General features: G+C 42.7%; 1 protein-coding gene and 1 non-coding gene across 3 annotated transcripts; one reads left to right on the top strand and one right to left on the bottom strand.

Moving 5' to 3' along the window:
- Window positions 1–305: 305 nt before the first annotated feature.
- Window positions 306–454, bottom strand: LOC112841258. The gene has a single exon (XR_003212867.1). It is a non-coding gene; the product is annotated as a U12 minor spliceosomal RNA (small nuclear RNA).
- Window positions 455–717: 263 nt separating this feature from the next.
- Window positions 718–15,999, top strand: POLDIP3 (DNA polymerase delta interacting protein 3). 2 transcript variants are annotated; one of them, XM_018080613.2, is made up of 9 exons: window positions 718–862; window positions 4,200–4,587; window positions 6,905–6,979; window positions 8,796–8,891; window positions 10,676–10,858; window positions 11,784–11,861; window positions 12,447–12,576; window positions 13,390–13,456; window positions 13,781–15,999. In XM_018080613.2, exons 1-9 carry the CDS (start codon window positions 804–806, stop codon window positions 13,953–13,955), a joined length of 1,251 nt encoding a protein of 416 aa, XP_017936102.1. In that variant the 5' UTR covers window positions 718–803; the 3' UTR covers window positions 13,956–15,999. The 2 variants fall into 2 exon arrangements, with proteins under 2 accessions (XP_017936102.1, XP_017936101.1); XM_018080612.2 differs by having other exon boundaries at window positions 6,902–6,979.
- The last annotated feature ends 1,181 nt before the right edge of the window (window positions 16,000–17,180 follow it).

Here is a 17,180-nt window from a genome sequence, read left to right as displayed (position 1 = left end):
TAGAAAAGGAATCACTTCCTGCAGACACATGATATATTAGGAGCGGGTTGATGTATTTCTTAGCTTCGTGAAGGCCCTTAAGGCAGATCAGTGAAGGCGGCAGGAGGAGGGAGACACTAGTTAAGCTATTTTTAAACTGTACAGTAATTCGAATTCCCGGTAACCACGTGCTAGAGCACTGAGGAGGCGGTGTCCGGCCGCATCACAGTGGGCGGATGACGCTACGAGCGGGCCGTAAATATCCCCAAGCACTGCAGCTGAACACAGAGAAGAGCTCTGTCGTTGGCACGCGGGGCACAGAGGGTCGGGCAGATCACGGCACCCGGGCATCCCGCGAAGTAGGCGGGGCACCCGGGGGCGACCTGTACCCGCGCAAAAATTCCTCTCACATTGGCAGTGAGGACCCGGGCGTCACCCCGGGTCGTTATTTTCCTTACTCATAAGTTTAAGGCATAACCACTTCTCCTCAGCTCCGCCGGAAGACCTCTGCGCGCTAGCTCTATAGGTCAGGGCGAGCGGCTCCCCATGTTATCTATGATGGATAAGTTCAATGACGGTTCCCTTACGTTTCTGCCCGGTCCCTGTCCCTTCTGCGCCACGGAGCCGCTACCGCGAGCAGAATCGCACCGGGACGTTCGGAATCGTATGCAAATGAGCGGCCCGGGCGCCGCGGGGGTTGTGGGCGCTCCCCGCCGCACGGGGCGGGGCCGTCGATTCTTCTGAGGGCGGGGCGATAGCGAAGTCCTAACGGTGTCACCTCCGGGGCTTCCTTACTGCGTCTCGTCGTTGGGCCCCGCCACAAGATGGCGGACCTGTCTCTGGATGAGCTCATACGGAAACGCGGCGTGACGGTGAAGGGGAGGTGAGCGGTCGGAGGGCGGCGCAGCGCCCCGGGCCCGGCGGCCCCCGGCCGTTCTTCGCGTCTCCTTTCCGGCGGCCCCGGTCCGCGGGTGCTGCGGGCCGCAGTTGCCTCGTTCGCGGCCGACCGTGCTCTCCGCCCTCGAGCTCCCATCTGGGTCGGCCGTTGGCTGCGGGGCGCGCCGCGATGCGATTGGCGGCGGCGGGCGTCGTCAGGGCTGGGCGGGGGCCGGCCCCCCCCACCTCGCCCCCAGCCGGCGCTGCCCCAGCGGGGCAGGGGCACCCACTGCCACATCCTTCTCCTTTCCCTCGGAGTCCTCGGCACAACCCTGCGCTGTCCCTGCCGCCTCCTGCTCCTCCCCGCCGACTAGCCCAGCGCTGCTCCCCGTACTGGGTCGGCGCCCCTCGGCCCCCTCGGTATCCGGGCCGCAGGTGGTGTCCGGGCACTGCCTGGAGGTGCCCGGTCCCCCCCGCCTCCCGGAGCGGCTCGGTGCGTTGTGGGAGAAGCCGCGGGAGGGTGGAGGTGCTCAGGGAGCCGTAACCGAGCGGGGCCGACGGGCGAGACTGCCGGGGCTTCGCCTGCATCGCTGCCCGACCCTCGGAGGCTGTAGTCCCTGTAGCGTAGCTAATGGTGCTCCGACAGATTGTTTGAAATGCTTGTGTGGATGTGGAGCATGTTGCAGATCAGCTCCAGGACCAGCTTGATTCTTTGTACAGCAGCTGTCGCCGGTGTAGGCTGGGCCGTTTACTCCAGTGCAGCAGCTGGCAGTTCTTACCTGGCATCTCTTTCGGTAGCTTTTCGTTTTCCCTTTTGCCATACTCTCTTGATGCTTCTGAAGACTTTGTCCGTGGATTTTCCCCCACCTGTGTTAGCTCAGCATGCTTTTGCTTTGTTGGGCTTTTTTTGTTGTTGCTCTTTTTATTTATTAGTCTTGGTTTTTTAACTCTGAATGTATATACACTTATATGTCTCGAGTAATATTTTGAAATTTATCTGCTAACATACTAGCAAAACATATTAAAACATATTTAAATCCTAGTCTAGACAAGGCCTTGGCTTTGCACTTTCATTCGTGTTATCCTGCATATTTGGAACAGTCCTAGGCTGCTTACTATGCCCCAAGTACCTACTTTATCCTTTTTCAAATCCCTCCTTAACTCTCATTTCTTCCAGGAGTTCTTTCTTCCTGCTTTTATTTGCTGAACAATAATCCCACTGTAAGAATTTTTGTGCCTTACACTTCTCTTGTTTGTCATGTTTAGCTCACTGTATAGATTCCTGAGGTAGCAAACTTGACTTTGTGAAGGCTGGATAAACTGAGTAAACTGAAATCCTTATATCCATGCTGTTCAGTGCTCTAGATGAAATGGTAGAAAAATCTTAACCAATGAAATGTACTAACCCACAAAATATTCAAGTGAGAACTTGGAATTCTGGAAAGTGAATTAGATGTTTGAGATCCGTTTTTATTTCAGGTGCTGTGGCACAAAGTACCTAAGTAGTTAATGCTGTTGTAGGGTAAGCAGTTATCTATGGAGGGGAGTTGTTTGCTAGGATAAACACAAGTCTTCAGAAATGGTGTAATCCTCAGTACAGAGTTTCCTAACCAATTTCATTGGAGTCATTAACAGTTTTAACTAATGCTGGCTTAAATGCTGATACATATATTTCTTGTTTTATTTTGACCTCTTTCATGCTCAGTTAGAAAGAACCATTCATCAAGCCCTTTGTGGCACTCTAAAGAAATGCTTTCAACATAGCTAAATCAGTGATTTTTAAAATTGTGAGGGAAGTCTTGCTCTGTGGCTGTTACTTTAAGGGTATTTTTAGTCTTCTGTATTATTCTGTATATATTTTAATAAATGGTCTTAATAATACTCCTGTTTCTTCTACCTGTTGTGCTTTGGCTGTATGAGAGAGCAGCTATAGGATTCTTAGCTAGGTAACAAAATGGGACCCCAGTCCCACCTCTCCAGATGTTGGGACACAAGAATGAAAGAGACAGGCAGAGGTTCAGTCTTTCCTCTCCTTGTTTTAGGCAGAAGTTCAGTCTTTCCTCTCCTTGTTTTAGGCAGAGGTTCAGTCTTTCCTCTCCTTGTTTTATTTTATGAATCTCTCCACCGAATACACGACTGTAAATGTATATATATATATAATGTTAGGATTGTGGGGTTGGATCAGGAAGTACTGATATAAAGCTGTATGAAGAGTTGAAATAACATCATCATTTGATTTTGTGATGTTAACCTTTTGAGTATGACAACAAATTCTAGATACCTACTTTTAGACTTTATGGTACTGGACGACACATTTCAGAAAGCAGATGAACACTGTAGCCCTCTAGCTTATTTTGAGTTTTAAAAAGTCAACAAGAATAATATTTTTTTAGTAGCTTAACTTTAAAATTTCTCCTAGTACTTTGTCATCCTTTTTTAAAAAAAAAAATCCAATGGAGAAGAAGGAAACCTTAAAAATACTTACAAGAGGAAGTGGATTAAAAAATCAGATAAGCTATTTTGGTTTTTAGGGCAGATTTTGAAAAAAGTGTATCAGACCTGTAAGCAGCTAGTTTTACCTTTCACTCCATATTGTGTTGCTTCTTAGGAATACTTGTGTACAAGTGCAAATGTGGTCCTTTCTGTGGGCTGTTGTCTTTCTGTGCTCAGTATTGTGCTAATGATGTGTTTAAAAAGTAAAGGCCATTGAGTGCAGTAGTTCTGTTAGTAGATTAAAGAAGAGGCAGTCATGTTAAAAAGTAATTTGACTGGTAACTATTCTTGCTGGAAGCTAATCAACCTTGAAACTGGTGGCTTTGAACTGAGATTGTTGCTGGTGCTTGTCCATCCTAAAATCCAAGTTGCTATACTCCCCCAAATCTGAACTTGCAGCCCAGAATTCTTGAAATTGTGTAGTTCCATGTTTCCTTTGTACTGGGCTATACTATTGTGTTACAAAAGATGCTTTAGCAGACCTGTCCAGTCCTAGGGCTAGAAAGTCTGTTTCTGTTCCTCTTTGTCTTTAAAGGTTTCTCCAAAGTACCTGAGTTGTTAGATTTTGGTTAAATGTAGTATGTACTTAGCACAGCTGAAGTCAGACCCTATCATTTGTAAATGTGATCTTAAGGATGGATTTTGGAAATCAGTTCCTTAGCTTTTATGTAGAAAGTAAAATCCAGCATAAAACAGCTTAGGAACTCTGCTTTTGTATTTAGACATCCAATCTGAGTGGATTTCTGTGCGGTAATAATAAGCTTTTATTTGCAGCAACACAAATACTTTTATTGACACTGTATCACATAATGTCTGAAACTCTCTCTTTTTTTTTTTTTTCCCCTCCCCAGACTTAACACAAGGCCAGTTTTTGGAGGTGTAAGATCTCGCATTGGGATCCAGCAAAATCTTCTAAATAGATCATCGCCAGCTGTCGGCTTCCAGCGGGCATTTGATGCCCGACAGAAGATTGGACTCACTGATGCCCGACACAAACTGGGGGTTAAAGATGCCCGTGAAAAACTGGTTCAAAAGGACGCTCGGTTCAAAATCAAAGGGAAGGTGCAGGATGCTCGAGAGATGTTGAATTCCCGTAAGCAGCAAAGTGTTGCTGCCGAAAAGGTGACCAAAGTGGTGGATGCCAGAGAGAAGATCAGCTTAAAAAGGAGCGTTCCAGCTGCTGTGAGCCCAGCTGTGGGGGCAGTAAATCTAGCCATGAAAATCACCAAAACAATCCAAGTAGGTGAAGCAAGTCACCTCTGAGCCCCTCATTTATTCTACAGCAGTGCAGTAGACATGATAATACATTAATATGTTCATATGTTTACAGTAGAAGCGATGATGATACAGTTTGTTCCAGCCTGTGGGGCAGGATTCTGATCTTTTTCTGTGTCCTTGCAGCTGCTTGGGGCTTTTCATAGAATCACACCTTTCATTTACACTTCCATTTTAATTTTGGGCCCAAAAAGACTAAAGCAGTGCTCCTGTCAGCTTTAAAGCAGATGCCTTGAATGGTTAAGTAGACTCTTTCCCACCTAAATGCAAAGAAAATGATGCGGTTTTTTTTGTCATTCTTATACCTTTCATCTTTGCAATTCTGATGTGGTGGAATGTCCTGTCTAGGTAACTGGTTTGTCCTAGTGGTGAGATAACAGTTTAGAATATACAGCTGTGTTTGTATCTAAGAAGATCTAAAATTCAATGAGCTCTTCTACAATTTTCTCTTTTTATGGTTTTCAGGAAAGCCCTGATTTCCAGGGATTTGCCTGATTACATGATGCATTCCTACTGAGGCTCAAGATTTATTTCATTTCTGTTATACTCAGTTAGTCAGCCTGACCTGCTGATTTCCTTGGCCAGTTTTCTAATTGCACTTTGCTGTGTGTGCAGCAACTTGATTCTTAGCCAGCTTCCTGGAGAAACAATTGCTGTTGAACTCTGTTAGGTACTGTGGGCAGACTCAGAAGTTTCTAGGCTGTCAGGATCGTTGTTTGAGGAGTGGTTTTGCTCCCCACCTCTACAAGCATGGAACTGAAGTTCCTAGCCTCTCTCTTTCATTTTTGTCCTCCCCAAAATCAGCAGCGTGCTTACGCATAGTCAGAAAACTTCATCAGTTTGAAAGCCTTGATGAGTCTGCTTTCTTTTCAGCTGTGGGTTTTGCTCAGGAGTATCAAACATATTTCTTCTGTAAATTAGCCTTGGAAGTTTCCCACTGCTCTGCATGAGAAAGGGCTCCTGTGGCTGTAAGAAGGGCTAATGCAGAGCAATAGAGCAGTCTGTTCAGTAGTCATTAATTAGTATGGTAATTAGTACTCTTACTGTCCTAAGCCAAATCACCACCATCAATCCTTAGGAGTTGAACATTTTCTATAAAGTTCCTAGGAGTTAAAGTAGTTTCCAGAGACTTGGTGCAGTGGCTGCTGCTTCTGGCCGTTGGGTTGGGGTTTTTTTTGTGACTTGGTTTGACCAATGGTATTTTCTGTTTGTTAGACAACATAGTGCAAGGAAAAATACTATAGAGTATAATGGGGATTCAGACTGTAGACAGAACCTTGCACACAAGCAATTATCTAATAATTTTTAAAAATACTTACACTAAAATTCCAAATTGCCCATGACCCTCTTATCTTCCCAATATTGAGCAGTCAAACTAGAGTATCTTGGTCCAAGGTGTAGCACACAGCTCTAGATGTCCTGTCCTGGGGTCTTGTTTCTCAGAAAGCAAGGAGAAGTCTTTGAAACCCAAAGAATTTCTGTAGGTCTGCTGCTGTTTCTGTAGGGTGGGTATCCTTGTTTCTGAATTGTTTAGCAAATTGAAACATGAGGGTGTTATGGTGTAAGTTACAGTCTAGAGAAAATGCAAATCTGGAGGTTTTAGTGCCTGCGTGGAGTATTTTTGTAAGAAAATCCATTTTTTTCTGTAATGGAGAGCTTCCAGCTTTTCCAAAAAACAAAATGGTGTTTTTGAGGGCACTGTTGCATGATTTCAGTTATTGAACAGCTATATTCCCTGACTGCTCTGTTGTGGCGTCCCTGTTTCACATTGTAATGGGTTCAGAAGGAGCAGCTACACTATCCTGTGTATGATTTTATTCCACTACAGCTTATTCCAGCTGTAGTGTTATGGGGCAGTATATGCTTCTCCTTTAAAATGGAACTGAATTATGTTGTGTCCCAGCTTGTTGAGTTTGATAGAGATATTCATGTTTGGTTGCCTATAGCATGAAAGAAGAGATGCTTACTTTCTGATTTAGCCCATTCATGGTTTTGTATTGGCAGAAATGTAGCCTGGCAGGGCTATCCCTTCCCAATTATCTTGGACTAAAACCTCAGTAATTTGAATCAGTTTCTTTGTGTGGCCTTTTAATTTCTTCAATTTAAGTGAGTCTCTCTCATACTGAACATATTACAGGAAGCATAGATGTTATCTAAGAGCATATTGTTGTAATATACTTTAAAGCAAGAGAGTATCAACTAACAGCTCGGATCTTCTGAAATGGGGACCTGGTGGACTGTAATATTTAATGTTTTGATTATTTTTCTCTAACTGTAGCAGAAGGCACCAGTTCCTGGACACTCTCATCCAGCAGGAATGAGGATCAATGTGGTGAACAACCATACACACAAACAGGTGTGTACCTGCTCTGTGCTCTGTTTGTTACCTTTGGCAGGGAAGGAAATCTGTCCATAAACATTGGCAGGTGCAAAGAAAACTTGAAGTAGGAAAGGAAGGTGTTTGGAAATTCTCCATCAGCTTGGTTTCCTATTCTTGTGTGATTAATATACTTTCATGGTAATTGAGGTTTTTGTTTAGTATAACTGATCTTGATTCCTTGTGTGTTGTGTGAATGAGAAGTAGATATGCCTGTATGTGCTGATGTGTTTTGTTCTCTAGAGACCATGACCTTTAGCTCTGTCTTTCTGTGAATTTCTCAGTGACACCACATCAGATCAGGTTGTTGGTTGTATTGATTCACCATGCTGCCAGCACTTCAGAGAGTCCATATGATTGTACATGGTCAAATGTGCTTCAGTGAGGTGGGAGGAGTTATAACCTTCCTGTGAAAAAATCCCAGCTCTGGGTACCTGCTGGAAGCTTGATAGTGAATGATGTTAACTAGTATTCTGATGTACTTTCAAAGTTTCCTTATCCCTTATCAAGCAGATTTTGAGAAAGACCCTAGAATTTGTGCCATCTCTTCTGGTACTTTGTCACAGCCCCAGCCATTCAACCACCTTACTACCTTGGGTGTTTTCAGAGAGGAATTACATGTTTCTGTTACTTGTGTTATTTTGTGTGTATACACATAAAGTATTACATGAAGTATTGGAAAACTGACGTTCGCAATATCGTGTCCTTTTTTGATTGGATTTTTTTTTGGGCCTTGATTATGGTAACTTCAGCTATTTATGTATGTTACCTTTATGCTGGCCTGCTACCCTCACCTATCCCAGATGCTGTCACTTAAGGAAGTGTCTTCATTATTCTGACCTTATCCCTGTACACCTAGAATCCATTTTATTTGTCTCAAACTCAAGTCCATTATCCTGATGGCTAGTGTTTTTCCCAGCTCTTTTATTTTCTACACAATTCTCCTCTGTTCTCTCATCCCTTTTGGTTTTTTTCCTTCATAGCATTTCTGTGACTGGAACAACTTCCCTGTTTGTAAATCAGAATCTTGCTGACTATGACAACCCACTGATTTTGAAAGCTCTTGTTGCTAATCTCACTGTTTTTCTCTACCTTTCTGCTGAGTTAATGGAAAGCTGCTTGGAATTGTGACTTCTTATGTTCTGAGCAGTGCCATTTGTGTCTAGACTTTTTCTTAACATTATTGAGAGTCTATGAAAAAAAATACTTGTGTAGGAGTTCGCCTCAGTATTTTAAGGCAGGGCTATGAGCATTAAGTTAAATTGGGAAATTAATTATTCAGTAAACCTTCTAGTGCAGTGTTTTGTAGTGCCAGATGGATATGTGCAGTGCTGAGGAAAGCAGCCTATTCCAAAGGAATGTTCCATTTAGGTGTATTTAGCAGGCATCTGCTTAATTAAAAAAAAACAAAACCCAATTTAAAAATCACATGCACAGGCTTCAACTTTAAAGGTAGCAGGGTGCTAAAAATTAAGACGCTGAGGCTTTGTTCCGGTAATGTGGTTTCAACAGTCCTAATGAGGTCTAGCGATTAGAGGAATCTGTATGTGATTTCAGCACTCTTAGGGAAACAGCTTTACTGTGGAATTTCGGGAGAAGACTGATAGATTTTACACTGATGTTTTGAAATGGACTTGTGTACCTTCTGTGTCCACAAGCTGCAATGACAGGAGTAAAGTCCAGTGCAGTCATGTTCATTACCTGAACATGGTTAAAGACAAGGGAAAACTACTTATTTTAGAAATGTCTAGATTAAATCTATCTGCTTGTAAACTATAACCTTGCTTCTCTGCAGGGTCTGTATGACATGGAAGATGATGATGAGAGTGTCTCTCCCCTTCCTAGCAAACAGATGAAAATCACCACCACAAACAGTTTCCTGAACAATTCGGTAAGGAATTATCCTAGCAGTCCCCACCATACCATGCTCACATTACATGGACACGCAGGCTTGGCTTTACAGGGCTTATGTTCTTTTAAAGTATGTAGGTGATGCTTTCTCCTCAAATATTTGCTCTTCACCCCACCCTTCCTTTGTGCCAATGCTTCTGCTGTTATTTTTGGAACCGAGTTCTTTTAAGGTAGCTGATTTTATGGGCTCTTTGCAGCTAGAATGTGTGCTTTCTGCCTTGTTGGCAGGTTGCTACATCTTGGCTCTTCACGTCCTTCTTGTTGAGGAAGTGTATTTAACTTATCTCGTTATTGTTTGAGCAAACCAGCAAGGGAAGCTTTCTGCTACTTCTAGAGACTGGGCATCAAAGCAGGAAATCTCTTGCCAGATGAAATCTTAGTTGGCATCTTGTTGGGGAGGACTCTTACTCTGGAGAAGGTGGAATTTCAGTACGGACAAATGTGAGGTCCTGCTTTTGGCAGGGGATAACCCTCTGCAACTTAAGCTGAGAACTGACTGGCTAGAAAGCAGCTTTGTAGGAAAGAGCCTGGGGGTCCTACTGTGTGATCTACTAAGAATGAGTTAGTAGTGCATCCTTCCAGCAACAAAGGCCAACTGTAGATGTAGTAAGATCATAGCCAGGAAGTCAAGGAAGGTAATGGTTCCTGTTCGGCATTTTGAGAATGCACCTGGGGGCACTGCGATACAAGGACACCGACTGGAACCATTACAACAGGGTGGTCAGAGAGCTGCAGCATGTTATGTGTGAGGAGAGGGTGAGAGAGCAGTGTCTCAAGGCTGAGAAGGCTGTAGTGAAATCTGTCCACTCTCACTGTTTGCTGTGTGGTCATGGAAAAGGCAAAAGGCTCAGGTTATTTTCAGGAGTGACCCTGTAGACAATGAACCAACAAATGTGCTGCAGCAAAAAAAATTCTAGTTGGCAAAATTCTCACGGTATTGGTCAGCTGCTGGCACAGCCATTCTTGGATATTCAGCGGTTAACAGATAAGGCCCTGAGCCAATCTGATGTGTCTTTGAAGTTAGCCCTGTTTCGGACACGGGGATTAGACATAGGTTTGCCCTAAGTTATTCTGTGGTCCTGAAGAAGCAAATTCATGTGGTTTTACCATCATACAGGCAGTGTAGTGCAATGATTATCCCCTGGGTTTATTTCCTGGGTATTCAGAATAAAGCTTCTGGCCATTTGTGGGTTTTAAATAATCTTACAAGTTATTTTGGTTTTTTTTCCAGGAGTAAATTTGTTCTCTCTTGTGTTCACAGCAGCTACCAAGCACAGTTTTTAGTCTAGCTTTAAACTCAGGTAGTTCCAACTGCAGAGGTTATGCTCCATGCCGTTGTGTGCCCTAGCTTGGTGTTTCTGAAGAATTATTGCTGTTTGTACCAGGGCCGCTCAATCTTATTGTTAATGAGCAATCTTTGTGAACACTTTGTAAAGTACTTGAAAATCTTTGGGTGAAAGGAGCTTTTCAAATTCAGATCACATTGTTAAAGTTCATTTAAGAAGAATATGAAAACAAAAAGGGCTTATGAGGGAAGTACTCTTTTGGGATAAACATATCTTTTTATGTTTATGCCCAGAAGCATTAGTTGATTTTTTTTTCCTTCAGAGCTGAAACTCTCCAGCACTGTAGTGCTTTTGACACTGGGAAGGACATGCAGTTCTTAGTGCATGCTAGTAATACTCTGCTGGTGGTGCTTGAAAAAGAGTGATGACTTTTGTAGGCTGCAGCTCTCAGAGGTACTTTATTTTTCTCTTCCTGTAGACTGCTGTGAGCGGCAATAAATTCTCTCTGTCCAAGACTGTTCCCCTGACTAAAGTGGTCCAAAATGATACATACACAGCTCCACCTGCACCTCCCTCTCCTATGCGGACGAAGGCCTTGACAAACATGTCTCGGACTTTAGTGACAAAGGAAGAGCCTCCAAAAGAGCCGGCGCCTGTTGAGGTGAGCTCCGGGAAGGGGAAGATGCTCTTTACAGGAGTCTCTAAAACATCTGAAACTTGCTATTAATTGGTCATGTGAGCAGCTCATTTCTGCCTGCCTTTCACCATTATTTCTGGGACACCATCAAGGTTATTCTGATAACTGCAATCTATGTCCCAAGAATTTGAAGCTAGTCTGAACATCCTTTTCCTCAGAGTTTGAGAGACTGAGAGTTCTCAGTGCATCTTGATTCTCTCAACCTTTCTCTCTGACATAAGAGCATGTGGTCCTGGAGGAACAGGGAGGTGGCAGTTATTGTTTTGAAACTCCTTGGTGGCTTTCATGTCCCTAGGAGTAGTGTTTTAACACTCTTTCATATGTTGTCTTCTGTCCACTTCAGTTAGCAAGGAGAAAAAAGGATTCTTCTAAATACGGCTTCCTGCTGTACACATGAGATTTCTCAGGCAATTTGTAGACAGCCTGCCTGGAATTGGTTTGCCAAATTGGCCTGATGTTGGGTACAGGTAACCCACCAAGTATTCCCAGGCATGTTGAGTTCAGCAACCTCTTGAAGGGCTAGAGCTGTATTTTGGGGTTTGCTGGCTGGTGTAGAGTGCAACAGAGAAACGCTATTAGAAGTGTGGGCATGACGAGACTACTGCGTATGTATGCAGATTAAATTACTGTTATACTTGTCAATAGGAGCAAAAAGTTACTTCAGAGGGAAATTAGCATGGAAAAGGAGCTGCTTTTTGCCATCGGATGAGCTGGGTTTCGTAAGCATGGATACTTCCCATTACGAGCTGTAGCTCTCTCCTTTGTGTGTGTGTGTGTAGAGACATTGCCGGACATCCCCTTACCTATTTCTTAATGCTTTCTCTGCTGTGCTGTCTTGTGTGCTGTATTTCTGACCTTTTTTATGTGATGCATTTGTTTGTGTTGGCAGCTGGCGTTCAGTCCTTTGGAAGGCACAAAGATGACCGTAAATAATCTGCATCCTCGAGTCACAGAGGAAGACATTGTTGTGAGTGTTGCTTACTGCCGGACTGTGGATGAATGACGCTTCCTTTCCTTATCCTACCTTTTTTGATAAATCAGTTGATCTATGGTGAATGCAATGAAGAGGGGTATGATGTGGTTTAATTTCCTTGCAAAAAACTTTGAGGGTTCCTGATTGTATTATGTTTTGTTCACATTTTTTTAAAAAGTGCGTGCTTAAGAAGATAGGAGAAAATCACATTTTTAGGGTGTACTGAGATACCTGACATCACTTAAAAGAAGAGTTCATACCAAATGATGTTCAGGGTGTTCTCCCTGAATTTGTACCCCCATCCAGATTATCTAGGGGCTTCCATTCTCATGAGGCTGAGAATGAATCTGGTCTTCCTATGTAGAAAATGTTACAGAGTACTGGCCTTGAACTTTTCTGCCTGTGTAAGCCCTATTACTAGTGCCACGTAATCGTACCATAACAAGCACAATAAGACAAGTGTCCAGATTCTGTCAGGTCATTCTAAGTAGGATGGGTGGTGCGATTAAGAAACTAAGCCATTCTCACTTGGTGCCTTTGATGTGACCATGGTCACCACGACTAACTCTCTGCCCTCAGGAGTTGTTCTGCGTGTGTGGCGCTCTGAAGCGAGCCCGGCTGGTGCACCCTGGAGTGGCTGAGGTAGTATTTGTGAAGAAAGAAGATGCTATCGCAGCATATAAGAAGTACAACAACAGGTGCTTAGATGGTAAGTTTGATGCCAGAGTTGCAGTGGAAAGTTTAAAAGCATCTCAGATGCTCCTGTGCTACTAAGACAGAAGGAACGCTAGAAAATCAGTTCAGGAGCTAGATAATATAATACATTCCTGTGTAACTAGCTGAATATATGCACAGTTTATTTAGGTGAAATAAAAAAACCCCACCCACGTTTTCATAGAAAAAGAATGCTCAGAGCTGGAGGCAGGGTCCTGGCGAGTCTGCTGATCTAACTTCCAGATGAAATTTATTTTGTTTCTAATCTGGTACCAAGAGCTAGATAGTCCTTAGCAAGGCTTTACTTGCTTACAGAAAAACTGTTTGCAAAGTACAAGTAAAACTAATTGCAATAGTCTCAGGGTGTCGTCAGAGACATTTTGGAGTTGTAAAACAGTATCAGCTTCTGCATAAACATTTAACAATGTGATTTTTAACCTGGATCTACCTGCAGTGTTGTGTTAGATGGAAATTAGCTGTTAATTTTTAGCTGGAAATAGATGCTTTTTCATTGTCTAGATGAGCGACATGAGTGTCAGATGAGGAGCAGACAGCTAAGAACAGGAAATCCTCTTGTGTCTCTGCTAAGGGCTTTGTACTTCTGTGTAATTTCTTAATTAGTGTGATCCTTCATATTGTACTGAGCGTTTTGGTGGCTTTTCTGTTGCTCTGATTTTGCAACAAAAGATTTATCAGCTGTTCTTTCTCATGTTTCCTCTGTATGTGGAACTCTATTGCCTGCACTGTTGTGTGGTATTTCAAGGATCTGGCCTTACCCCAATTCTGATAGAATGACTTTTTTATTTAGGTCAACCAATGAAATGCAATCTTCATATGAATGGGAATGTTATCACCTCAGACCAGTCTATATTGCTGTAAGTGTCCTTCGGGTGGGGAAAAGAACCAAACACTTCTGCAAATTCTGTTTTGAGAATTGTTGTCCCATGAATATTTTCCTTCTCTTCCTTTCTGTGGCACAGTATCTTGAGCTGAGTGCAATATAGGTTGACCACATACTGCTCTCAGCCCTGAGGTTCAAAAATAGTCTGAGATGATGCTTTCTTGTGAGGAAAGCATATTTAAAACCTTTATCTCCAGTATTGGTAAGGGTCAACACTGATAACAGTAAATGCAGACATAGTGTTAAATTTTATTCCATAATGAAAGGTTAAATACTGCTTGTTTTTTTTATCCTCCAGCCGATTGAGCGATACCCCTTCAGTGAAGAAGGAAGGGGAACCACGCCGGTCAAGTGCAAGCACCTCCTCAAATCCCCCAGCTGAAGTGGACCCTGACACTATCTTGAAGGCACTCTTCAAATCCTCAGGGGTCTCTGCCTCTGTGCAGCCCACAGAATTTAAAATTAAACTCTGAGAAGCGGGAGCAAGCAGTGGACTGGAAAACTCATACAAGTTGGGGGGTGGGGAAAGTGCAGGAGTGCAGATGTTATTTGCATTTGCCTGCCTTGAAATTTTTTGTTTTCTATGATCGCTACTTTACTGTATGATAGTGTTTCCTCTTGTGTGTGTACTTTCTGTTTTCATAGTTGGAGTTTTCTTCCATATTTTTTTTCTCCCAAAAGAATAACCTCCCCCTTCTGCCAGTAATGTATTACCAAGCATATACCATGTAACTCCATCCTTTACTCCAAAGCCCCCAGTGGCCATTAAAAGTGCACATAGACTTTGAGGGAAGGAGTGGTGATCTCCTCCTCTTTTCTTCTGACTGACTTTTAACTAAAAGGTGCATCCCCTTGATTGTCCACAGGCAAGAACACCACGTTGTTTCTGAAGTTGCTGCGCTGGGTACAAAGTCAGGTTGGGCTCCCTACAGGAAGCACCATCTTGCATCTTTGACTTGTATGCATTTGGTGGCATACCACTTCATTCTGGCTGTTGGACATGTTCCTGCTCAGCAGCTGAGACGTTGAGGAGTGTGAAAAACTGAGCTTCCTGTCGTGTATGCCAGCCAACAGAGGCCTCGGGCAGAAAGGACATATGCACAAGTGCACCAGCTGTGGGAAGGGAGGTTTCAACTCTGGTAATGCTGTGGGGTTGTTCTGGCGTTTTTACAATGAATATATTCGCTCTGTAAGGTCAGGCTATGTTACTCTCCTCTTTCTGGACTGAAAAATTAAGAACCAGTTGTGTTCAGAGCTAGAAGAAATGCAGATATTTCTCTCCCATTAGACTATATTCCATCCTCCTGCTGATGCAGGGACATTAATTTTGTTCTTACCTTCTAACTCACCCAGTCTCCTATAAAAAGGGAGGACATGGGACCCTTTATCCCTGAAGCAGTCTTATTTTGTGTCTGAGAACTCACTTCTTTGAGAGATGCCACTTGGGCAGTGTTTGGCTGCTGTGTGGGCATGCTGTTTACATACCTGGATTTGAAGGATGATTGCTGCAGTTACGGCTTCAGAGAGAGGTTTTGGAGCAGAGAGCAGTTAGCGCTCTAAGGAACACAGGGGAGGAGTCTCAAGTCCTGTGCAGAACCATGAGGATGTGCTATGGGCCAGTAAATGTCTGTGACAGGCCACCAGGTGGCACTTCCAGTGCTTCTCATTCTTTGTACGGCATTGTCGCCTTGGATGTTGAAAGTACCAATAGCTCCATTCATTTGTGTTTGTTCAGATTGTATTATAAGAGAGGAAAGCTGAGAGCAATTTCCAGAGTCTGGTTGGGATTTGAACTTGATCCTGCTAGCTAGGAGACTAACCTGTTCATTCTGTTCAGCTCTGCTGAGTACCTCTCGTAGGTCCAGGTTCCTTTTCTTGGTCAACCCTACATTTCTTTTGCTTTATTGTTCTGTATGAACTCTTTGCTCTATCTGGCTCGTGCAAACCATTCCTCTGTCTCACCCTTTTAGCCATGGAAATAACTGAGGACTTGGCAGGACTTGTTTTTATGGAATACTCTCTTTGTTTAGAAAGCCAACGACACCATTACTGGTAGGGTGCTTCATGTGAACAGCAGATGTTTGTAGGGGAGGAGACCTAAGACAGCTATTGTTCTCCTTTTTTAGATTGCCCACCAAATACGTGTTTTAATAAAAAAAAAAGGGGGGGAAGGGGGAGGAAACATTAGGGGTTGGGGAAGATAATGTATTATCTGTTTCTGAATAAACATTTGTTATAAAGAGGGTGAATTCTAAGCCTTTTTAGATGCTGTGAAGCAACTAAAGATAAGTGGAGTTGTTCCAACAGTGAGCTAAGGATGTTTTTCAGATGAACAGAAATTTCAAAACTGATAATGCGATGAAGAGCAAGAGGAGCATATGGGTGAGAGAACTGATACTCATCCACCTTTTAATCTGGATCATAGAAATTAGCAGTTGACTCTTACTACTAAGTGGGGCTGTTTGTGTCTAATTCCAATTCTCTTGTCACAATAAAAAAGAGCATTTGTTATTGACAGCCTAGTAATTTAAAAAGTAATTTTATAAAATAACAGCTGTGAAACAGGGTACCTGTTCTAAGTAAGGTAGGGTGCTTTCATTATCAACCAGACAGAAAGCTGTGGAAATGTGAAGACATGTATTGTGAGTGCATCTCATGTCCCTTCTGAGAGATTCAAACATTTTTTAAAATTAAGAGATTCATGTCCATTTAAAAAGCCAAACAGCAAGATGCACTTTAACTTCCTGTTAAATTGTGCATTGTGTTTAGGTTATCTGTGAGAGTTTATGATAACATTAAGATACTTCCTTGGAAGAACCAGTGCTCCGTTCTCTAGCTCTGTGATATATGACAGTATATTTTTATTTTTTTTGTAAATTGGTGATGTCAGTGATTCTCTAAACACCACTCCATGATTTGTCTTACAGCAATGTCTTGGTATACATTGCTCTTCTGTTCTTGGTCAGTTCTTTAAAGTTAATCTTAGTCTTCTAATACACCACAGTATGGCTTCTTTGGGTGGGCACTGAAAGAAGAGTAATCAGTTCTCCCTACTCCTTTTCAGGTAGTTTATCTTGCAGCTCTCCAATTTCTCCTGGTTGTCCTGCAGTTGTCATGCTAATCTTATTTGCTTACATAGCACTGACCTCACATCCTCCACGTTTGCACTCATGCAGCATGGTTATATTTTTGGTTGGTTTTTTTTGTTTTGGTTTGGTTTTCATTGTTTTTTCTTCCCCTGGGCTGATAGAGATTATAAACTTGCATATGAAATACCGATTGCCTGCACTAAATTAATGTGCATTAATTTAGTAATTAAATTAAACAACTGGCCAGGACAGGTGGTAGGTAATTTGTAATGGTGTTTCTTTTTTTCCTTTTTCAAAAATGTGATGACTTCTGAAGTGATATCACAATGTGCAAGTTTGGTATCTTTTCATGGCTTCTGCATGTACCATTCCTTCTGATAATGTTCATTAACTTGGATATTTGGTTGGGTCAACTCTCCACATCATTTCATGTTTTGTCACTGCGTGCATTAGTCTTGCTTCAGTATCTTATTTTTGGAGTAGTCCTCTCTTCCATTCAGTCATAAATACAAGTTCCTCTGTAAACAGTGATTTTTTTAAAAATTTCCTGAGTAACAAGAGTCTTTAAAAAACAATTGTCTTTGAATGTTTTTACATATCTTTAAGATC

This window comes from Manacus vitellinus, unplaced genomic scaffold, assembly GCF_001715985.3.
Source record: "Manacus vitellinus isolate BGI_N305 unplaced genomic scaffold, ASM171598v3 scaffold_5_pilon, whole genome shotgun sequence".
NCBI lineage: Eukaryota > Metazoa > Chordata > Aves > Passeriformes > Pipridae > Manacus > Manacus vitellinus.
The sequence above is the reverse complement of the archived record's forward strand: the minus strand, read 5'-3'. Positions and strand labels throughout refer to the sequence as shown.